Below are 24,533 nucleotides of genomic sequence, written 5' to 3' on the forward strand. Positions count from 1 at the left end.
CCTCCTGCCCACCCCTTGTCCCAGCCCTGCGTAGACTTACTATGGGGCTTCCATTGTTGGCTGTCTCTCCTACACACTAGTCAGCCTGGGACCAGAGTGAAGTGGCTTCAGAATAGGTAAGGCATTTTTTTCTTTATAGGGCTAGATAGATTAGGGTTAGAATGTGGCTGAGAGTAGGTTTAGAGTTGGGTGTAGCCTTTTCTTCCACTTTAAAGCCTGCTCTTATTGTTACTTAAAGTGCAGCCAAAATAACATGCCTTACAGTCAGTAGGATGTGCCCCTTGTGCTGATGCCTCTCTGTTAGATGACATCCTCCTCCTTCCATGTCCCCCCTTCCTCGCTGTCACGATTGCATATTTTTTGGGGGGTTAATGGAACTGTGGGAGCTGTTACAGGCTGTCATCAAGAGTGCTGACTATGTCCTCCCTTTCTGCTCAGATTCTTCATTCATAGAAGGCGATACTTTAGCTTCTATAAATAAAATATAATCTATTAATGAAGGACAGGCAGATGATTAAAAGATCTGACCCCCCTCCATTCTTAGATCAATTGTTTTTGTAATTTAATTACATCAAGTGATGTTAGAGGAAGTAATAAAAGCTTTTTCTCTCTAATGGAACAAGGTAAAGGAAAATAATTATGTTAAGAATGTTCTGAAGGTGGAGAGAGGGAGGTTTGGAAATAATTTTGGTATTGCCAGGAAATAGACTTTAAATAATATAAAATAGTACAAGTTTGCTTATGTTTTCCTTCACTAGCTTCGCCGAGCAAGAAGGAGACAAAATGAAATAATGGCCCGAATTCAGGCTGCAATTGTGCAGATTCCCAAACCTCCACAAAACCGAACATTAAGAGCAATAGAAGCACAGAAGATCCTCAGGAAAAAGAAAGAAGCAGAGGTACATTTATTGTCATTCATGTTAGAGTTTAGATTTGAATGTTTGTGCATAGTTACATTGGTCCAGCTTGGACCAATGTAAGAATGCATATCTGATACCTGAGCAATCCTTGAGGAAGCTGCAAATCATTGTAGTATTCTCCTCTGCAGTGATAGCGGAGGTCTTACAAGTCCAGTGCCAAGAGGCTATCCTTCCTTGCCTCTTCAACGCATCTGATCAGAAAACACCTTGTATTCATTTAAAAAATACTAGGTGTTCTGTGAATGGTGGCAGTGCCAAACGAGCGACCCCCCTGTGGTTTGTAAGAATATTTAATAATAATAACTCACGCTCGTACTTCATTATGTCAGAATATTTATACTGCTCTGAATATAGCAGTGTATTTATTTATGGTTAATAAGCAAAGATCTGTGCGGAAGGAGAATCTCCACTTATGCCATAAATCAATTTGTCGTGAATTATTTTTAATTGATTAATTTCTTTTTAAAAGCATATACCAATCTTAGTGAGTACAGTCTACAGTATGGAATATATATAAAAATATTTATTCTCCAGACATGTAATCACAATATATGATCAAACAAGAAGTGACACAAAGAAACAACTCTTCATAAACTACTAACTTCAAACAATCAATGCAATGTGATGTTTAGCTCAATAATGAAAGTGAAAGTAAAACAAAGTGAAAGTGAAACGAAAGCAAGATTACCATTTCTCCAGGTAAAGCACAAACCATAGGTGTTCTATATAAACAGACCATAATTGTCTGCGAATCACACGGCCGAAAGTCATTCCACTGCAGATGGAGATAGAATAAGCCATGCAAAACGGAAGACTTAAAATTGCAAATAATGCACTAAATCTGATATTAATAAAAATGTATAAAAACAAAAATCAGCTTTTTAGAGAAAAATCTACTATGGTTTATACGGCTGGGATTGCAATCATATTACCCTTAAATATGCAATATAAAACATATAAGGAAGGAAATAAACAATTGAATAAACTCAAATAACATAGCAAGGTTATATTTACCACACTTAAGATGGCCGCTAGCTTCAAATGGTCGTTACCAGAGTCTTAAGATGGATGCCTTTCTTAAGATGGTGGCTTCCCTTCAAGTTTCAGATGAATGATGGACCAAGATGGAGTATGTCTGGATGAGTCTATCGAGGAATGTAGTAGTGTGTGTGATGTATGTGTATTGTATGTTGGGCAATGTAATGTGATGTGTCCTCTCTCATATCTGGGGTGTTCTTTTATATGGTAAGAACAAAGGGCTATTAAAATTACCATAAGTTAAACCCAGAGGGATGAAACATTATTCCCATTGGCTGGGATATTCTATACCTAAACTGGTGAGGTCAGAGTCACACCTCTTTAAATAATTAACCCAATACTTGGTATAATAAAATTAAAGGATGATTTCTCTATATGTAAGAGTAATCATAAAACACAACATAAAACTTTGTCCAGACTCCCAGTACATACATAAATGTCCATCTGTATCTCCATCATTCACCTTGGCAAGTAATGCCATTTCAATAATTATATTTTTAATACAATATAATATTTCTATATGGGAATATCTGAATAATCCCAAAACTGCATTTGGTATTTCGTCTATAGAGGGCAGTATCGTACCGTTCATTAGATTTTGTGTGTAACAATAATAGAATATATTGTTATCTGATGACCTTATTGACCTCTAGCTAGTGAAGATCCATTAATTATTTGACCATGCCACATGTTGTCAGACAGAGCGTCTAGTTTGTAATATTTACGACACCTTGAGCACTTAAACTAGTCCAAAGCAATTCTTATATAAACACTCCTACCACATACCTTAAAATTAAGTAATTAGTATTCACTCTAGTCTTAAGTCTAAGTAAGATTACTACTGTAAGAATATAAACCCAAAATGTGATATAACATTCCTAAATATATATGTATATGCCTTGCATAATATAATGACATAATTATGGCTAATATCTTCTCACATATAATAATGTATCTATAAAAACTTATATGGTTCATCTTTAAATGTCGAGTATACTGGGGTATTGTCCATTGTTAAATACATAGACAGACTGAGATATCACCCCCTTAACATAGCGTCAGACTGACTAAGTCTTATCTGATAGAGATGTCAATGTATTACCTGATTTAAGATTACATAGATACAAAGACCTCTGTTAAAACTCTATTCTGTCTTGTAAGCTTGTAAGAGACATTTTGCAACAGAACATATATGAACTTTCTTTGACCTTAAAAACAAGATGGATGCTGTACCATTCAGAATCTCTTATGCATAATATGAATATACATGGCTTTTAAAATCATTTTTATTCTATTATTTAATTACCTATTATTATTTGAATCACCCCCAATAATCCCGACAGGTTTCTTTGTTGAAGGGCAGCCACTTCGCACTGGACTCAGAGGACTGCTGCTATAACTGTAGTGTTCTGATTTGCCACAAAGTCTAAGGCCAGTTTCATATATGTATTTGTGATGCAATCAGGGCTGCCATCAGGGGAGGCCAGCCCATGCCATTGTAAGGGGCACAGGCGTCCCGAGGGGCTGGCCGCCTAGCAGGCCCAGGAGAAGGTAGGGGCGGGTGAAGGGGCGGTCCGTGGCTGCACTGGCTTTCAATATACAGTAAAACCTTGGATTGCGAGCATAATTCGTTCTGGAAACATGCTTGTAATCCAAAGCACTCTTATATCAAAGCGAATTTCCCCATAAGAAATCATGGAAACTCAGATGATTCGTTCCACAAGTCCTTCGATTTATAGTCTATATACAAAGATTATAGCAATGTGATAGGTTGTGTAACCATAAAATGTCCATCCACAATATGCAGCCTACCCAAGGGGAATAGAAGCAAAATCTAGCAGAGCTACAGAATATAAGAGAGATGAGAGGAGCCTCTAAGTGTAGCAATATGGTTACATTTAATGAAGGTTCAACATTTAGCAACTCACATGGTTGATGATTAAAATAGGCATCCGGGGTAAAGCTGTCCACATAGACCATCTTCTGAACCACCGGCTCTCACCACTGTCAGTTTGCAATCATGACCGGGAAGAATAGCCTGCAGTAGAGTGATCTGAAAGTGAGGCTTTGAATCACTCGTGGAGTGCAGCGGGGAAGGGATGATGAAAATGGCTGTGCAGAGGATGGTCTATGTGGACAGCTTTACCCCAGATGCCTGCATACTTAGATGTGCCTGTTTTAATCATCAACCATGTGAGTTGCTAAATATTGAACCTTCATTAAATGTAACCATATTGCTACACTTTAGGGGCTCCTCTCTTCTTTTTTATACATGACGCTACTTGTATATCAAAACATCGCTTGTATATCAAGTCAAAATTTATTAAAAAAATCTGCTTGTCTTGCAAAGCGCTCTCAAACTAAGTTACTCTCAAACCAAGAGTTTACTGTAGTTGGCAGCTGCTGATGTTCTGTAGCACGTAAAGCAAAAAAGTCCTGGATGGCCGCAATCCAGATGAAACACCTTTATTGTGTGTATAAAAAACTCATGCAGCAAGTTCTAACCTCTGGGAGATGACCCAAAAGATGACCCTGAGATGGTACCTAACTCCCCAGCAAATAGCTAAATTTTCTCCACATTCCTCTCCCCTGTGTTGAAGAAATTGCGGAGAGGTGGGCTGAGTGCGTACAGGTGTGGCAAAGGGGGGGGGGTGAGTGTGTACAGGTGCCTGACACCGTGGAGCTTGATTGGAATTTGCCATGGAACACCAGAATTTGCAGGTCCGCCACTGGCGCCCTGTGCTTTTCACAGATGATAGCAGGTTCACCCTGAGCACATGTGACAGACGTGAAAGGGTCTGGAGAAGCCATGGAGAACATTATGCTGCCTGTAATATCATTCAGCATGACCCTTTGGTGGTGAGTCAGTGATGGTTTGGGGAGGCATATCCATGGAGGGATGCACAGACTTCTACAGGCTAGACAATGGCACCCTGACTGCCATAGATCACAGATGTTTATAACATGTTGCATCTGAATGAGTTTTTCTATACTCATTTTCATACAGTAAACTGCCTGCAAAGGCATCTCTGTCGACAGCAGTGGTTCTCAACCTTCCTAATGACGCAACCTTTCAATACAGTTCCTCGTTGCTACTTCATAACTGTAATTTTGCTACTGTTATGAATCGTAATGTAAATATCTGATATGCAGAATGTATTTTCATTGTTACAAATGGATGCAGGGGCTGCGGGCATGGTGCAGGAAATGCAGGGGCCGCAAGCATGGTGCAGGGCTGTGGGCATGGTACATGAAGAGCTGAGGGAATGGTACAGGAGAGGCAGTGCTGTGGGCATAGTACAGGAGATGCAGTGCTGTGGGCATGGTACTGGAGATGCAGGGGCTGCGGAGGGGTCTCACTTACCATTTGGTGAGGCGCCAACACGTCACAGCGCATGTTCCGTCTGCCCCGAGAATAGCCGAGCGTGTATGGGCTTTCCCGAGCAGCAGCGGTGCATGTGCAGTGTACCTGTCAGGCTGGCCGTGGGCATTTTTTATTTTTCAGGTGCCGGTGCCGCTGTGCGTTCTCTGCCTAAGACCATCGGAAATATATGTGTTTCCTGATTGTCTTAGGCGACCCCTGTGAAAGAGTCGTTGGACCCCCAAAGTGGTCCCGACCCACAGGTTGAGAACCGCTGGTCTAGACAAAAGCATTTAACCAAGGATGAATACAGTTCTTCTTCAGCATCAACAAAAGAACCTAAAAATGATGCAGCTATAACATCATATAAATAAGTTATTTTCAGTGCAGCATCACATCCTTTCTTTAGCTCCTTTTATTTATTGCATGCCTTGCTTAATTCTGTGTTCTAATCATTTTATTATATGTACAATGGTATTATGAACACAAGATGGAGCTATAAAACAGCACAAGCACTTTGTTTTTTTGTTTTTTTAGGAGGTTTACCAAGAATTGGCAAGATTTGAAAAATCAGTGAAGAAAGATGCTGTGATTAACAGCATCACACCAAATGGAAGGTACGTCTGGATGTTGTACTGTTCTACTGTCCACAATTTCTGGGCATTCTGATCTAGACTGACAGGCTGGCTCTGATGTGTCTGAAAAGAAAATGTGAGCCGTTCTGAGATGATATTTCACCCCGTATCAATCATCAATAAGAGAATTCACATCAGTGTTTACTGACATTCTGTACTGCACTATACCCGTACAAGTATATAAACATGATGCTCCATTTAGCAGAGGCATTTGTATGGAAAGCTTTAACGCTGGAGGGCTCTCCGTACAGGTAAGTCCGTAATAAATGATAGTATGTAGTGCATTCTGCACCTGCAGTGGGGCCCATTGTTTTTATATTTCTGGTTTACTACCACTTTAAGCTGGCCATACATGATTATTTTTTTTTCATTCAACCAGCAGATTGGTTGGATGGGGGAATTCCACCCCGCTGAGCTATTGTATTCTGACTGCAGGGAAACGTCCCCACTGTCGGAGTACAATAATCAATGTTCAGCAAAAATCTGATAGACTAGCTGTTAGGAGGAGGAAACCCGATGTCACGTAACTGGACAGAGAACAGCTTCAAAAAATGTAAAAAAAAGAAATGCCGGGGCATTGCTCCTAGACTGGGGGGGGGGGGGGTCAAATGGGCCCAACATGGAGATGGGCTTTAAAGACAAACTCTTCATATTGACTGAAAAAAAGTATACAGGTTGTAAAATATTAAACTTTCTTTCAGGAGTCCGACATTGCAAAGAATAAAGTCAAATGGCAGCATTGGCAGTGGTGTCGTCAAACTAGAATCCACTGATGATTATGTAAAAAAAATTCAGAAACGACTTGAAGAGGATACCATGGCACGTGAGCAGCGGGAGAAAAGAAGGCGCAGGGTCCTTATAGAGCAGCTTGTCGCTCATGGGGCACAGGAGGTAATGATATGTTATATATGACTGCCAAAATAGTCTTTATTCAGTAGAGACAAAGCAATCCCGCAATGGAAAAAGCAAACATCAGAAATAGCAATCCCGCAATGACCAATCAGCCATCATCTTGTCTGTAGCAAGTAGATTAGAAATGTAAACAGACAGCTAAGGGCACAAGCGGTCAGGACATTTGTTTGTTAATCAGCCATTGCAACTCAGTCCAGAGACCCCCTGAAACTTCCATAGGCATTCTCCCCCACACACAGAACAATGCAATATCCGCTGCCCGAGTGACTTGTCACCTGGCTCTGGCACTGCCATGTTATGTGTAAGTGGGTGGGAAAGGAATGGGGGAATGTGTTCCACATAATGGGATGGACAAATTCACTATTTGCAGAATCATTTAGAGTACATTGAGCGGAAGAGATTTCTTTTGGTGGTAGTTGATCAGCTGTGAAATTTTTATTTTTTGCGCTATAAACAAAAAAAGAGCGACATTTTTGAAAAAAACAATATTTTTCACATTCTGCTATATAACATTCCCACAAAAAAATTTTAAAATCAACATTTTTTAACATTTTAGGCCAATTTGTTTTCTGCTACATATTACTGGTAAAAAAAAAATCACAATAAGCGTATTTTGATTGGTTTGCGAAAAAGTTATTGCGTTTACTAACTACGGGACTGCAACATTGCGTCTGACAAATTGGACCCCTAACTGGCATTTTTTACACTTTTGGGGGTACCAGTGACATTACTACAGTAGTCAGTGCTAAAAATATGCACTGTTACTGTAATAATGCCATTGGCAGGGAAGGGGTTAATACTATGGGTGATAAAGGGGTTAAATGTAAGCCTAGGGGAGTGATTCTAACTGTGGTGGCGTTAGGCTTGTGAAATGACCATAGAGACATGTTGATCTTAAATAGCAGGATCGCATGGTCTCTGTGATCATCTCAGGGAGAAGGACAGACGGCTGTGTTTACATCAGCCGTCTGTCCTTCTCTGTCAGCGGGGTGAGATCGCGAGTTGCCGGTGGACATCGGAGCCGCCTGACACTCGCGCCAGATCCCCATGGCGCGCGCTCGCCCCTAGCTCCTCCGAGTCGAGCACCGTACATTTACGTAACTTTGCCTGGGAGAGCCAGCCTGCCGCAGTACATCTGCGCCAGCTGGTCGTTATGTGGTTAAAGGGTAACTCTACTTTCGTGGGGAAAAAATCAGCAAATAAAGAAAAAATAATATAGCGTATACAATTGCGTCACAAATCATATTATAATTGAATGTTATTAAAAATTACCTTTCCTTTTTAACCTGCAGCTGTTGTAATTTTCTGAAATTGCAATGCAATATGGCTACCTGGAGCTGTTCTGTACACAGAATGTATACTGACCACACCCCAGAAATCTAATTTCCTGCTTGTGTGATTGGCTCACTAATTTTCCAGAACTCTGTACTAAGTCAGATTTCTGGCATCCCCTGCAACAAAAATGTCATTTTTGGTGAGATACTCCCAATAGGAACACATCTAAAGGGATGCAGGCTTAGCAGCTTTCCTCACAGAGGAACAAACAATGATTTCTTCGGAATACCAAAATGTAGGAATCTGCAACAAAGTTTGTTAAAATCCCTGCAATATACAGAGATCATCCAGAGGGGAATGTTTTTTTCTTAACAAAAGTGGAGTTCCGCTTTGAGTAGCCCCAACAAATTATGTTTTGGGAATTCCCCTTAGATAAAGTAAAGTAAAGTAAAGTAAAGTAGTAGATAAAGTCCTCAATATCAAGCCATTGAAATTAGTTTAAAGCACCTGTGCAAGGTGAAGGAAATCCCAAAAGCATGATTTGCTGGGAGTACTTGAGGACTGAGGTTGGAATTAAATAATGAAATGTAGAAAATCCGCGCTTAGGATAATTTTAGATTTCTAGTGTTTGATATTGGCTGCAGCCTACCTTTATACTATATTCCTAAGAATATAGTGAGATTGAAGGAAAAGAAGGGGGAAGGTGTATGGCGCTGCCAAAATGTGCTGATGGTTCTGTATGTCCAAAAGAGGTGCTAAAAGTATATACTTGTCAGCTTTCTGCCTGAGCTGGTAGTTTACTGTTTTGATTTTTCTACAGGTTTATGTTACATTGGACCCCTAAGGGCCCATTCACACCTGACGCAGTGGATTGCATTTTTGACTGCACTCCAAATGCATAGACCGAACAAAATCCAGGCTATCCTATGGGCATAGTTCACACTATTGCAGTGCAGTGAAAAAAAAGTACGTCATTGCGCAGTAAAAGTGCAGTTTCTGGTGTGAATAAGCCTTAGCCTTCTTACAGTGATATTAAACAGAGAAATGTAAATTGCCATAATGCATTCAGATAAATCATATATATCATGCCACTGCATTTTGTTTTTTGTTTTTATTCCTCATGTACCTTATTCCTGCAGCGCTGTTGTGTGGTCACATGATCTTTCCCTGTTCTTACGCATCTGTAAGGAAATATCTTCAGGAGGGGCTTCTTTTAGGACCCTTTCACATGAGCTTTCCGATCAGGTCCGCCTGTCAGTTTTTCAGGACCTGATGCACCCATGCACCCCTATGGAGCAGTGGATATCAGCGGTGACATCTCCACTGACAGCCACTGCTATCCGATCCAATCCTGTACATGAAATCCAGACCTATTTTCCATCCGATTGAAGGATTGGATAAAATCCAATGACCACGGACAGGCGGTCCGCTTTCATCCAATCTCCCATAGAGGAGAGCAGTGATCTGACAGGTCTGTCTCTGCAAAGTAAGCGGAGATGGAGCTGTCATCTGCCTGCTCAGCGGGGATCGGCGGATTGATCCCCACTGAGCAAAACGGGTCCGTGTGTCGGAAAGCCGTGTGGAAGGATCCTTACTCTGCTGATGTATGCGCTCTACAGCGTGAGTCTGACTAGCCCTGATTGGTGCTGTGCCAGTCACGTGACTAAAAAAAAAGACTTGCAGAAGAGCAATTTAAATTAGAATATAAATATCAAATAACAGTTTTACAGCTCCCAATAAATCTTTATTGAACATGATATGTGTGCTTTATGTGCATTAATATGGTGTAGTAGGAGTCAGAGGTGACTGACATTAGCTTTCATTTTGTCCAGACAGCATCTGCATCCAAGGCTCTTTTTTTACTTTACATTTGATATATTTAATGCTGATTTATATTAAACTAAGTTGTTTTTGTAGGTTTCTTAGTGAATGTAATCGATCAGCATACTATATCCCACCCCCATAGTGTTTAGCAACAGGAGAACATGGAGGAGGAGGGAGGGAGGGAAGTGTCATTTACCACTGTGTATACACCCAGATGTGTGACTTTATAGTTATGTGGGCTTCACCGATAAGAAAAAGGAGGAAATGAAGAGCTTAGAAGGGAATTGAAATTGAGCATGCTCTTTAGAGGACACCAGCTGGTCTACACAATCTCGGGCTGCAGTGGGGGCAACGAGAAGATGGGAGGGACAGCTGTAGGCAGGATCAACCAGGTATATTTCACTCTGCAAAAAACAAATCATTTAGTAGCTTAACGAGTATGAACACACTTTTATATAGCATGTAAAGAACGTTTTTCATAGTCTGGGTTTATTGACACTTTAACATTTAAAATGGAATGTCCTGCCATTGATTTTGAGATGTGCTGTAATACTGAAAATCAGCTGAACATGGCACATCTAGCTTTTCCCCTCTGAGCACTGCATCTGTAATAGACTAACAGCAATGATGCCCGCAGAACTAGAGTACACCTTAAAGAGATTGTAAAGTTTGTTTTTTTTTAATAAAAAACATCATACTTACCTGCACTGTGCAGTGGTTTTGCACAGGGCAGCCTGGATCCTCCTCTTCTCGGATCCCTATTCTGTGATCCTGGCCCCTCCCTACTGTTGAGTGCCCCCACAGCAAACAGCTTGCTATGGGGGCACCCGAGCCGAGTCACAGCTCTCTGTGTATATTCAGATACGGAGCTGCGTTTCGGCACCGTCCCCTCTCTCTTCTAAATGGCCAACTGACTTTAATTGAAAGCAGCGAAAGCCAATGGCCAATCAGGAGGGAGAGTCCTGGACGGCCAAAGGAATCGTGGATAGAGATGGGGCTCAGGCAAGTATTTGGGGGGGGGGGGGCTGCTTCACACAGAAAGCTTGTTATCTTAATGCATAGAATGCATTAAGATAAAACACCTTCTGCCTTTACAACTCCTTTTAAATGTGATGCTTCAAATTTAACTAAAATGTAAATCCTTAGACAAACTAAGTTCCAGGTTTATACCTCACACCACGTTGCTGTTAGGGATGTTACAACACTGTATCATTATCACATTGTAGTTTATCGTACTGAACAGCATGCAATAGCGTATCAAATAAGCACAATGCTACCAGAGTAGTCATGATATGGTCCTCTTTACAGGAAGCATTTCGGGAGGAACAGCTTATTAACCGTTTGATGAGACAATCTCAGCAGGAGCGGCGAATCGCCATCCAGCTCATGCACAATCGGCATGAGAAGGAAATCATAAGGCAGAACAGAATCTTCAGAGAGAAGCAGTATCAGGAGCGCCGTGAGAAGGAGTTCCAGGAGGCACTGGAGAGAGAAGCGGTATGAAAATGGCCTTTATTGGCTTTAATTTTTTGAGGACGTTCAGAATGCCTAGCCATATGCAATTATCGGTTTCAGAAAGTCAAAATGTTCTTACGATCCTGGGGGAGGGGGTGTATTTACAAAGAGGGTAGTGACCAGGAATGGGAAGGTACAATAAATCGTGTGCCAACTATACTGTATATCGACTTTGTCACCTTGGTACCACAATGTGACACGTGTGCTTTGCATTTACTTTTGGAGACATTAGGAGCCGTTTCACACCATGCCCACACAGGAGCGCACTGTGCCTTCCTGTACGATTCACATGCAGTTCTGTGAGATGCAATTTCAACCCCATTCATTTTGAATAGGCTGAAATCGCATGGATGGCACTTTGAATGTAATGTGAATTGCAAAACCTGTTTCTGTGTGATTTCTGCGCAGGCATGGTCTGATTCCGCTCTAAGGCCCTGTTCACACCTGAGCATATTTCAGCTCGTAAAACACTCATCTCTAAAGTCTCAAAACGCCCAACAAGCAAATTCCCATTCATTTCAATGGCCCCTGTTCACATATGAGTGTTTTGTAGCTTGAAGCAAAACACCTGAAGCTCAAAAAAGTACATGAGCTTCTTTTTTGGCTTAGAAGCATTTTTGTTAAATGTCAATGCCTGCCATTAAACACCTGCAAAAAACCCTGAAAAAGCCCGAAAAAAAAAACGCCTGAAAAAAGCCAAAAAAATGCCTGAAAATGATACGCTCAGGTGTGAATGGAGCCTAGGGGTTAGATTTAGTAAAATTGGAGCACACAAAATCTGGTGCAACTGTTTATAGTAACCAATCAGCTTCTAGTTTTTTTTGGCAAAGCCTAATTGAACAAGCTTAAGACTGAATTCACACTGAGGGCGGTGGCTGATGTTTATGTATGGTACGTTACGTGTCATGTTATGCATGGTAAAACGCCTGTCACTGCAGGGACACATAGAAAACAATTGTTTCCTATGTGTCCCATTCACACTGCAACGCAGCCTAGCGCTGCGCTGCAGCGTGCTGAGATAAAATGCAGACATCCTGCAGTTTATCACAGCGCACTGGCCTAAATCGCACTGTAATGGCAAGCAGCACAGCATCGGACATTGCAGTGAATGAAGTGTACGCTCATACAAAACAAAAAACAAAAAAAAAAGGGAGCAATGCGATGCGATAAATTGTGCACCACACTACCCCCTAGCGCAGCTAGCAATGCAGAGCAGCCTGAGCAGTAAATCGCTCCTGCTGCTCTGCGTTGCAGTGTGACATTTCCAATTCACGTTTTGATTTGTGTTGATCTGCATTTTAGCACACTTGTAAAATGCAGATCAATGTACAGACACTAGTTACATAGTTACATAGTAGGTGAGGTTGAATAAAGACAATAGTCCATCCAGTTCAACCTGTGTAGGTGTGTGTGACTGTATTCATCTAACATAGCCCTTTATCTCCTGATCCTTGAGATGTAAGTCTAAGAGTCTTTTGAAAGTCACCATACTACCCGCAGAAACCACCTCTTGTGGTAGACAATTCCACAATCTTGTAGCCCTAACAGTAAAGAACCCCCCACGTTGCCTGAGGTTAAAACGCTTCTCCTCTAATCGCATTGTATGTCCTCGAGTCCTCATGCAATTCCTTCGAATGAACAGCTTTTTTTCTAAGCTGAGATCCCCATTAAGATATTTATAAATTGCTATCATGTCCCCTCTCAGACGTCTCTTCTCCAGGGAAAATAAATCGAGCGATTGCAGCCGCTCTTCATAGGTAAGGTCCTCCAATCCCCTAATTAGTTTAGTTGCCCTTCTCTGGACTCTCTCCAGCTCCAACACATCCCTCCTGAGGACTGGCGACCAGAACTGGACAGAATACTCCAGATGCGGTCGGACCAGAGTTTTATAAAGTGGAAGGATTATAGTCTTATCTCTGGAATACATCCCTTTCTTTATGCATGCTAATATTCTGTTGGCTTTGGAAGCTGCCGCTTGGCATTGCATGCTGTTGCCTAATCTATCATCAACCAAGACTCCCAGATCTTTCTCCATTTTTGAGTCCCCCAAGGGTTCCCCTCCTAACGTGTATTGTGTTTTTATGTTTTTGGTCCCCAAGTGCAAAACCTTACACTTCTCCACATTAAACCTCATTTGCCATGTCGTTGCCCACTCCGTAATTTTGTCCAGGTCATTCTGTAGGATATCTGCTTCATGCTGTGCAGTTATTGCCCTGGCCAATTTTGTGTCATCTGCAAAAATTGATAACGAACTACTGATCCCGTCCTCAATGCTGTTTATGAATAAATTGAACAAGGTTGGTCCCAGGACTGAGCCCTGGGGCACCCCGCTTACTACCTCAGCCCAGTCTGAGTATGCGCTGTTTATTACCACCCTTTGGACACGGCCTTTTAGCCAGTTCCGTATCCAAGAGCAAACCCTGCTGTCGATACCTGCAGACCTTATTTTATAAATTAAGCGCTTGTGGGAAACTGTATCAAACGCCTTAGGGAAATCCAAGTACACCACATCCACTGGTCTCCCCCTATCTAGCTCACAGCTCACCTCCTCGTAGAATGCTAAGAGATTGGTTTGACAAGAACGCCCATTTGTAAACCCGTGTTGGTTACTACTGATGATGTTGTTGTCTTTAGCATACTCTACGATATAGTCCCTTATCATCCCCTCCAGAAGTTTACATACTATTGATGTCAAACTGACAGGCCTATAATTTCCCGGGATATGTCTCTGGCCCTTTTTGAATATCGGAATCACGTTAGCCTTCCTCCAATCCCCTGGTACATCTCCTGTCCTAATACTGTCAGCAAAGATTAGGAACAGTGGTCTAGATATAACCATACTGAGTTCCTTGAGCACTCTCGGATGTACGCCATCCGGGCCTGGTGATTTGTTTGTGTTAAGTTTATCCAGTCTTTCCCTGATTTCCCCCTCTGTTAGCCATAGTGGCAAGTCCTGTGTATTACTACTAACCATACAGTCATGGTCAGTGTACCCCTCCTTTTCCTGCGTAAAGACTGACGAGAAAAAAGCATTCAGCACGGTTGCTTTTTCAGTGTCCTCTGTAACCATCCTCCCATCATCGTTAATTATGTGTGCAATATGCTCTGCCCTAGTTTTTTTGCTGTTGATATATTTAAAGAATTTCTTTGGGTTTTTTTTACTATCCTCCGCTATTTGTCTCTCAAAGTTGATTTTAGCCATCTTGATTTCGTGTTTACACTTCTTATTTTCCTCCTTGTATTGCTGGAAGGCCGATACTGTGCCCTCTGCTTTATATTTCTTGAAGGCCAATTTTTTTCCCCTAATAAGTTTTTTAACGCTACGGTTTAGCCAGCCAGGTTTGGCTTTGTCTCTTCTAAATTTATTCCCCATAGGAATGCACTGCAAGATGCCTTTGCTTAATATGTTCCTAAAGCATTCCCATTTTTTCTCAGTGGTCAGGGATCCCAGGGTTTGGTCCCAGTTTACCCTTTCCATCATTGAGTACAATTTTGGAAAGTCTGCCCTTCTGAAGTTTAGGGTTCTTATGTTCCCCACTTGCCTTTTTATATTGTTATTTATACTAAATGTGATCATCCTGTGATCGCTAGAGCCCAGATTGTCCTGGACTCCTACCTCCGAGATTATGTCTGGGTCATTAGTGATCAATAGATCCAGGATTGCATTCTCTCTAGTAGGGGAATCCACCAACTGTGACATGTAGTTATCCTGTAAGGTTTCCGTGAATAGACGGGCCTTATGCGAGTGTGCAGTCCCCTCTTCCCAGTCAATGTCGGGATAATTGAAGTCCCCCAATATGATGACTGATCCCAGTTTTGCCGCTTTACCTATTAGTGCTAAAAATTCCAGCTCTACCTCCTCCCCTTGGTTAGGTGGCCTATAGCAAACCCCCACAACTACTTTTCCCTTATCTTCTTCCCTATCGAGTTCAACCCACACAGATTCTAAATCCATGCTCATCCCATCCGTAATGTCACTCCTTTCTAGCACCTTTATATTGTTCTTGACATAGAGACATACCCCTCCCCCTCTTTTTCCTACCCTGTCCTTCCGGTACACAGAATACCCTTGGATATTTGCCAGCCAGTCATGTGAGGGGTCGAACCAAGTTTCTGTTATTCCCACAAGGTCTATGTCCTCCTCATGTACTAACATTTCCAACTCATCCATCTTATTAGCTAGGCTCCTGGCATTAGCATATACCCCTCTTAGTTTTACGGAAGTTAAACGTGATTGGCGGTTATGTTTATTTTTGTTTGGTCTGCTGTTTTCCCGCACAGACCCGCCAATTGATGTTGTTGACCTAATGTCGCTGCTGACCCTACAACTGCCTTCAGTCCTCTGCTCCCTCCTGACTGATTCTACTTCTGAGCCCTCCCCCCCGTCTCCTAGTTTAAAAGCCCCTCCAACTCGGTGGCCATCTTTCTCCCCAAAAGAGCTGTACCGTCCCCATTAAGGTGCAGCCCATCCTTACTAAAGAGCCGGTAGCCGACTGAGAAGTCAGCCCAGTTCTCCAGGAACCCAAACCCCTCCTTCCTACACCAATTCCTCAGCCACTTGTTAACTTCCCTAATCTCCTTCTGCCTCTCCTGTGTGGCTCGAGGTACAGGCAGTATTTCAGAGAAAACCACCTTGGAGGTCCTTTTCCTCAATCTATTACCTAAGTCCCTGAAATCGTTCTTAAGGATCCTCCACCTACCTTTAACTTTGTCATTAGTGCCCACATGCACCATGACCGCTGGGTCATCCCCAGCCCCGCCCAACAATCTGTCTGCCAGATCTGCGATGTGCCGAACTCGGGCGCACCGAAATAAAAATTTCAGTGCTGAAACCGAAAATTCAGGATGCACTTGGCATACTGTTTATAAATATTTGTAAAATAGAGAGAATCAGTGCTCTAATCCTTAAAATGATGGTCCACTCAATAAATAATTGCAATTCAAAGTGTCCGAAATTATAAAATAATGATGTGATATTCTAAAATCAATAAATATCCATAATGTGATAATGATAATATTTATTGATTTTAGAATATCACATCATTATTTTATAATTTCGGACACTTTGAATTGCAATTATTTATTGAGTGGTCCATCATTTTAAGGATTAGAGCTCTGATTCTCTCTATTTTATAAAAAAAAATGTGGTATGTGGTGACACTACTGAATTAGCTGCTTGATCCTTGGTGTTCCACTACATTTTTATTCATTTGCTTCATCTTTTTTCGTCCTATACCTACTTGTAGCGCATAGGTTTATTCCTTATACTGTTTATAAATAATTGTATTAAATTTGACTTTTTAATTAATATCATGAATTGAAATGAATATGAATTTATTATCGGCCATTATTGGCACCTTTTAAAGCAGTGGTAAAAATCCTGGTTGCTGCATTTTTGGTGCATATTTGGCAAAACGCTCCTCCCATTAAAATGCATTAAAAACGCAGCAAGAACGCATAAAAAATGCACCCATGTTGCATTTTTGATGCATCTTTTGAGTCACATTACCTATGAAAAACACACCATAAGCACATAAAAATTGCTGCACTTATGGACGTTTTTGGCAGCCATTATCAGCACTTTTTTTTTTTTTCCTATTTTCGGTGGCTGAAATTTCAGTGTATCACTAATAAATACAGAAAAAAAATAGTTTTTATGGGTCCTGTTAAAAATACAACCCTGCATTGACCAGCGTAGCATTGCGTTATGTTAAGACGCAACATGTATGCATTTTAACGCAGCGTAGGTCAGCGCAGCATTGTAGCGTGAACAGGAACACATAAAAAACACATTACTTTTTATGTGTTTATACATTGATCTGCATTTTCCGAATGGACTAAAATTCAGATCAACGCAAGTTAACACATGTTAAAACGTGCATAAAATGGATTGTGGTGCACATCCATTTTCCCCGCATTTTAACACACTTCAGTGTGAATTCAGCCAAAGTTAGAAGCTGATTGATTACTATTGGTTATCATATCCTGTGTGCACTAGATTTAGTAAATTCCTAAATAATGCCCCTAAGTAGTGTTCAGGACTACACATAATAATTTTCAGTTTGCTTGTCAATTCAGAAATAATGAAAAGGAATGGTTAAATAATGTAATAATGGCTGATATGCAGTAAGTTGTGAAGTGAGGCTAAACAGCTACCATGAAGCTTCATCACAGAAGAGCCTCACCCCCCAAAAATAACAGCCTTCATGTGTACAATGCCGCACTATTAAAGGTTCTAAAAGTCGTTCTCTACCTCATATTCAAGAAAGTGTGTGTGTGTGTGTGTCTCACAAGAGAAAATGCTAAAAATGCTATAATATACAAAAACAAAATACTGTTTTACTGTATATCATGAATATGGAGTCGGAGTCCCCAGGTCAAACAGTTGTGCTTTACTGCTCTAGTTTACCTTCTATTCCTAGATATCAGTCTTTCCCCTATATAATTCTGCCTTATTAAGCCACTTTTACTTCTAGCTGTCATTAAGTATTTGCACATCTGCCCCTATGACAAAGAGTGCTTTTTGCCAATGGTATTAGTGAGATGGTTCTGAGATGATTGATTATATAATAACAGGAGCATTTGACCTACTGATCTGCATGTGACCTCCTTCAAGCGGGTTTTGCATTTCCATAGATTTGTATGGGAATTTAAAACCCGCTTGAAGCAATAAAAATCCCATTAACACAGGTCTTTAAAGTGACCCTCATAGCTCTTAGATATGACACCTACTAGATGAAAAAAAAAGCATTACTAGCTGTATGGACTCTCATACGTTGTACTCAGCCAGATGTGTAAAAGCAGTATTGGCCAATCCAGGCACTCGTAATCTGACAGTATAGGAAATACAAAATAAGTGATACTGGGAAGAAAAGAGAGTTCAAAGTTCCCAATATGGTCAAAAAGAAGAAAAAAATACTTTTGACCCTTAAAAATAACAGGGAAAATTTTCATTACCTGCTAATCACAATAAGAAATCTACTTTTCTATGGGTTAGGTAAAAAAGAAACTCAGCCAAGCTTGCTGTATGATTGAGTATACCTGTGCACTGTTACAGGCCTTGCAGCATCAAGCCAAGCTGGATGCCGAGGAACAGATGCGGAAAGTTCAGGAACTACACGACCAGATAGCAGCGGAACGAGTGCAGGCCCGATACAAGAAACACTACGGCATTTGTCAGGAAATAGTGCACCAGATGGTGGATCTAGTGACAAAAACAGGAGAATACCGAGAACTAACTAACAGGTGAGAGCTTTCTCCTAGTGAATGTGTTCTTTTTTGACCTTTGGGGGTTGATTTACTAAAACTTGAGAGTGCAAAATCTGGTGAAGCTCTGAATAGAAACTAATCAGCTTTCGGGTTTCATTGTCAAAGATTCATTGAACAAGCTGAAGTTAGAAGCTGATTGGCCACAATGCACAGCTGCACCAGATTTTGCACTCTCCAGTTTTAGTAAATCAACCCCTTGGTGTCTTAGATTTATACATACTCAACTTAGTGTATTCTAATGTAAGTTATAAGAATAATATCAATATACTTAAATAAATTCTAAATGATCCTTTTTTTAAATTAAAATAAAAAATATGGTATACATACTTGCTCCATGTAATAGTTTTGAACAAAGCAGCCCCGACCCTCCTCTTCTAGGGTCCCCGGCCAATGCTCCTAGCTCCTCCCCCCTGCTGAATGCCCCAAAGTAAGCCGTTTGCTATGGGGGCACTTGTGCGTGCTCTGTGCTCTATCTCTCGAGCCAGTTCTGTTTGTCTATTAGACACACACAGAGCATGGCTCGGCCCCGCCCCTGCTCCCTCCTTATTGGCTATGATTGACAGCAGCAGGAGCCAATGGCTCCCACTGCTGTATCTGAGCCAGTGAGGAGAGAGAGAAAGCCGAGAGAGACTCTGCTCTTGTGCACATCAGTGGATCAAGATTGGGCTCAGGTAAGTATTTAGGGGGAGCTGGGGGGGAAAGGTATCAATGACCAAGCTATATATGAAAAAAAAAGAATCTTCCATCCACACAAACAAGATGGATGAAGGAATCCCCCCCCCCCCCCATACCCCCTGGGACATTTTATTCTGACAGTGGGACAAAAGTTTTCCAGCATGTCGCTTCAGCAGAAGCTGATCAAACGGTTGACTTCTGTCCAGTGAGGCAGCTACATGCTGTTCCAAATTCAGCTGGTCCCTGCTCATCTGGCCCAATTTCAATCAGCGTATGGCCAGCTTTACTAAATGGCAGGGAGAAAACGTGATATGGAAGACATGGCTTTGCTTTCTGGGAGGGGTACTTGGATCATAAGATGAGTATAATTCAAAATCCTTTGGCAGCTAGTTCACATACATATATCTAAACTGTGATTTAGTTGTCAGCCTGGAATTACAACATGGCAGCATTCTGTACCCATGCATTAGTGCGTATCACTTTCCCATAAATGGAAAGCAAAGTTTCATAGGGTTTGATATATTAGAGGCAAATAGGCTGCTCAATGTCCAAGGGAAGTTGCACTTTGCAAGGCAATTTTCACCAGAGCTTAGGGAATGTGGTGAAATTTCACTTAGCAAAGAATACCCAATTAGGTGCAAGAAGAAAAAGAGAATTTTTACTTGCACATGATTGGATGATGGCAGTCAGCAGAGCCTCACCCCATTTACTAAGCTCTGGTGAAAATTCACTTCCAAAGTACAACTTCCCTTGCAAAGCCTTGCAAAGCGAACAGCCTACTGTATATGCCTTTAATAAATCAACCCTATAGTCACTTCAGTCTCTTATAGGAGGGCAGCAGTTTCTAACTCAACAATCTCTTGTAAGAAGCATCTCTTTTTAACATGACAGTTTATTGTAACTTACTTACTTAGATACTTACTTAATAATGAGTATCTCTTAGGTAATGTGGCCGCTCAGGCTTCTAACATACAGTAGCAGAGCAGAAGTGGGCTTCGGGTAGGGAATAGGGATTGGGGTACAAATGTTATTGGTCTGTGTTAGAGTACAAGTGGGTTTCAAAGTAGTTTGATAGTGCTTGTAAAAGGCATGCATAGGTTAGGCGTGGGACTATAGGAATAGGTGTCCGCTGAGCTTCTATCTATTGTACTTTCTGCAAATAAAATTCTAGGTATATTTAAACAGCTTTATCTGTGGTTTGATTAGCATTTACAATTCCATTATTATGATGCAGTTCATGTTCACAGATAGCCAGCGGCTCTAGTGTATTAAATGTTCAGTAACTGCTTGGCGTGTACATAATCTAAAAGACTGGTCTTCTTCAGGGTAATACCCAACAAAGTCATGCGAGAGTGGAAAGAGATCTTTATCTCTGGACTCCCCTTGTATGAAGAAGCTTCCATAGATCCTTTACCTTCTGAACCAACTCCTGAACAACTTGTGGAGATGGAGAAAGACAATCTACTCAATGACAAGGACTTTGAAGAGTACAAGGTACCGATGACAGTTCTTAAGCACTGTAATAATTAACTTGCTCTTGTAACATGTTTGTTAACAAAATGGCAACTTTATTTGGTGAATTTACAATTGTTGTAAAATAAAATGATTTTACATAATTTTTTGAATTGAGAGATCTTGACCCTTGTAGTTCGTCTGATCCCTTCCACAATGTAATCAATCAGTAACTAAAGCTGGTTAGATATTCTAATCATTATTGTGATAGTGTCTTTTAAATCTGATATCCATGTTTACTGTCACTTTAATAGTTTGTTTGGACCAAGCTGGTCTATTTCCTTCACTAGGTGCTGTGCTGCACTGCATCTATGCTCTGTATGTACTGTATGCAGTTTCACCTACATACAGTGCACATTGCTGGGTTGCAGCTGTGAGACAGAGACTTCCCGTCTCAGACCCAAAACAATGCAGAGTGGGTCTGAATGGTGCTCAGCCATTCATAGGCAGCTTTTTATTCTGTGAATGAATACAAAGCTTCCTCTGATTGGCTGAGGCAGAGATTGTGCTGTCATCAGCCCACCTCTCCGCCTCATTATTCACAGAATACAAAGCTGCCTATGAATGACCGCTCAGACTGACCCTGCATTGTTCCGGGTGTGAGGTGGCAGGTCTCTGTCTCACAGCAGGAACCCAGCACTCTGTACTGAAGGTAGCTGAAACTACATACAGTACATACCGCGCATAGATGCAGTGCAGCACTTAGGGAAGGAAATCGTTTGTTTGGACCATCTTGGTCCAAACAAACTATTTAAAATGACAGTAAATATGGATATCAGCTTTAAAGCTGAAATTCAGGGTAATAAAATTAGGGCTAGACCGACATGGTTTTTTCAGGACCGATACCGATACCGATCTTTTGGTCACAACGTATCGGTATCAGCCGATATGGGCTGATATTTTGTACATTTAAGGTTTTGAAAAATGAAGACAATTTTTGATACAAATCTGGTATTGAATATGTTCATTTTTGTTTAATGCTTAATGGCTGGCTTGCTGGCACCCTGTGGTGGGTGGGTGGCTGGCTGTCTGGTACCCTGTGGTGGGTGGCTGGCTGTCTGGCATCCTGTGGTGGGTGGCTGGCTGTCTGGCATCCTGTGGTGGGTGGGTGGCTGGCTTGCTGGCACCCTGTGGTGGGTGGCTGGCTTGCTGGCACCCTGTGGTGGATGGCTGGCTGGCTGGCACCCTGTGGTGGGTGGCTGGCTGGCTGGCACCCTGTGGTGGGTGGCTGGCTGGCTGGTACCCTGTGGTGGGTGGCTGGCTGGTTAGCACCCTGTGGTGGGTGGCTGGCTGGCTGGCACCCTGTGGTAGGTGGGTGGCTGGCAGAGGGGCTGTGGGTGGCTGGCTAGTACAGGGCCTGTGGGCGGCTGGCTGGTACAGTGCCTGTGGCTTGCTGGTGCCGGGCCTGTGGGTGGCTGGCTGTCTGGCACCCTGTGGTGGGTGAATGGCTGGCACAGAGGCTGTGGGTTGCTGACTGGTACAGGGCCTGTGAGTGGCTGGCTGGCTGGTACAGTGCCTGTGGATGGCAGGTACAGGGCCTATGGGTGGCTGGCTGGTTGGTACAGGGCCTGTGGGTGTCTGGCTTGCTCGCTGGTACAGTGTCTTTGGCTGGCTGGCTGATACAGGGCCTGTGGGTGTGGGTGGCTGGCGGGCACCGGGCTGCTGTGGGTGGGTGTATGGCTGTGATACACTCCCGCGAGACTAGTCCCGACTCAAGACAAGGCTGTCCAAGGCGAGGGAGGCGGCCTAAGAAGGCAGAATGACGTCACAAAAATATCGGCAGTATCGGCCAGTTCCGGGGCCGATACCGGTATATCGGGGAAAGTGCATATCGGCCCCCGATATATCGGCCTTGCGTATAATCGGTCTATCCCTAAAAAAAAATATTGTCAAAACACAAGAGTCATGTGTATAGCTACTTGAGTCTTGGTATCATTTGAGTTTTTCTTCCAGATCTGTGCAATAATTCATCCTGAAACAACTCCTGCTTGTGCAGGGTGACTGGTGTAGGCAGCCTGTTGTGAGTGAACCTGCTGTAATCCACCCATAGATCTGCTCCCTGCAAAGGCTATGTGCAGCATGGTAATGATTTTACCACTACCTTTACAGGACGTAACATCTGGGTTTGCAGAGGCATATGGGGCACAGAATGTGGATTTATATCCTTTGTGGCCGTTAAGGAATGTATTTGAATTACATTTTTTTGTGCCTGGAGTTCACCTTTAAAGGAGTAGTGGGGCCAAAGATCTTTTGGCCCTACTTCTCCTATGGGTCACAGGAGTGCACTTTGTTCTGCAAAGATGTGACCCAGATTCAGCCGACAGCAGGCTGAAGTCTGCTGTCAGCTGATGTCACTCAGGTGGTTCAGACTCTGGAGGAATCCCAACTTCAATGTCAGGATCCACCCATATACCTGACCGGCAGCTGGCTCAGCCTCTCAGCGTGCCGCTGAAAGGCTGAGCCAGCTGCTCTCACCCCCTCCACAGGCTGGCACTCCAGCGATCGCTGGAGTGGCAGAGCAGAGAGACTGACAGTCACCGGCTCTCTGTTCGCTGAAGACTGAGAATTGAGCAATCAGCAGTCTTTATTCACTCAGTTGAGTATGGATGTTTGTTTTGTTTAAATCTCACACTTCTCTTCCAAACACAGATATGAACGTTCCTCATAAATTGCATGAATGCTTATTTGCTGTACAAGCAGATCTTTAAAATAAATTGTGTGCATGTTCTATCTTTTTGTTAAAGATCATCTGAAATTTCCTTACCAGAATTAATATGTAATTAAAATTAAAATGTAAAAAATACGCCATACAGTGTCATACATAAACGTTACCATAAATTAACATTTTGTGCTATCATACATACATTAAAAATCCTAATAACCGTCCAAAAAACATATTTTTGTGAAGTAAAAAGCAAACTCCTGGGTACAAATAAAAAGTCCACTTTGCAGGCTCATGTCAATCAATGCAATATATGAAAATATATAGTCCATCCATAGGGGGACAGCTGTGTCAGAAAGCCATCACCAGACACATCTGTGTGCAATGCCTGCTCACCTTACGTATAGAACCCACTACAGGTTATGCTTCACCTTTTTGTATGTTAATACTCTGGTGTAGCTCCAATCTGATTATACTTCTCTTATTGTGGATTATTTAAACTGGATAAGCTCCGCTGGAGGATGAATACTTGGAATATAAAGGAATAGGCTTAGAGCATAATATGCCTTTAACCACTTCAGCTCTGGAAGGTTTTACCCCCTTAATGACCAGGCCATTTTTTTGCTTTTTGGCACTGTGTTACTTTAATGAAAAATTGCGCAGTCGTGCGACGCTGTACCCAAATACAGTTGATGTCCTTTTTTACCACAAATAGAGCTTTCTTGTGGTGGTATTTGATCACCTCCACAGTTTTTAGATTTTGCGCTATAAACAAAAAAAGAGCGACAATTTTGAAAAAAACACAATATTTTTTACTTTCTACTATAAAACATTCCAAATAAAAAAAATGTAAAAATCTAATTTTTTTTATCAGTTTAGGCCAATTTGTATTCTGCTACATATTTTTGGTAAAAAAAAAAATCCCAAAAATCGTA

At 41.9% G+C, this 24,533-nt stretch overlaps 1 protein-coding gene across 2 annotated transcripts in view; it reads left to right on the plus strand.

Annotated features, from left to right (window-relative positions):
• The window catches only part of SPEF2 (sperm flagellar 2), a 237,957-nt gene that overhangs the window by 37,428 nt on the left and 175,996 nt on the right, over nucleotides 1-24,533 (plus strand). For both annotated transcript variants that reach the window (XM_082264268.1, XM_082264269.1), the window contains exons 5-10: nucleotides 759-899; nucleotides 5,857-5,936; nucleotides 6,656-6,845; nucleotides 11,274-11,462; nucleotides 18,538-18,725; nucleotides 20,750-20,918. In XM_082264268.1, coding sequence (XP_082120394.1) covers nucleotides 759-899; nucleotides 5,857-5,936; nucleotides 6,656-6,845; nucleotides 11,274-11,462; nucleotides 18,538-18,725; nucleotides 20,750-20,918 — 957 coding nt within the window. The remainder of the gene's footprint in view (nucleotides 1-758; nucleotides 900-5,856; nucleotides 5,937-6,655; nucleotides 6,846-11,273; nucleotides 11,463-18,537; nucleotides 18,726-20,749; nucleotides 20,919-24,533) is intronic.

This window comes from Pelophylax lessonae (assembly GCF_965119305.1).
Source record: "Pelophylax lessonae genome assembly, chromosome: 1".
Classification (NCBI taxonomy): domain Eukaryota; kingdom Metazoa; phylum Chordata; class Amphibia; order Anura; family Ranidae; genus Pelophylax; species Pelophylax lessonae.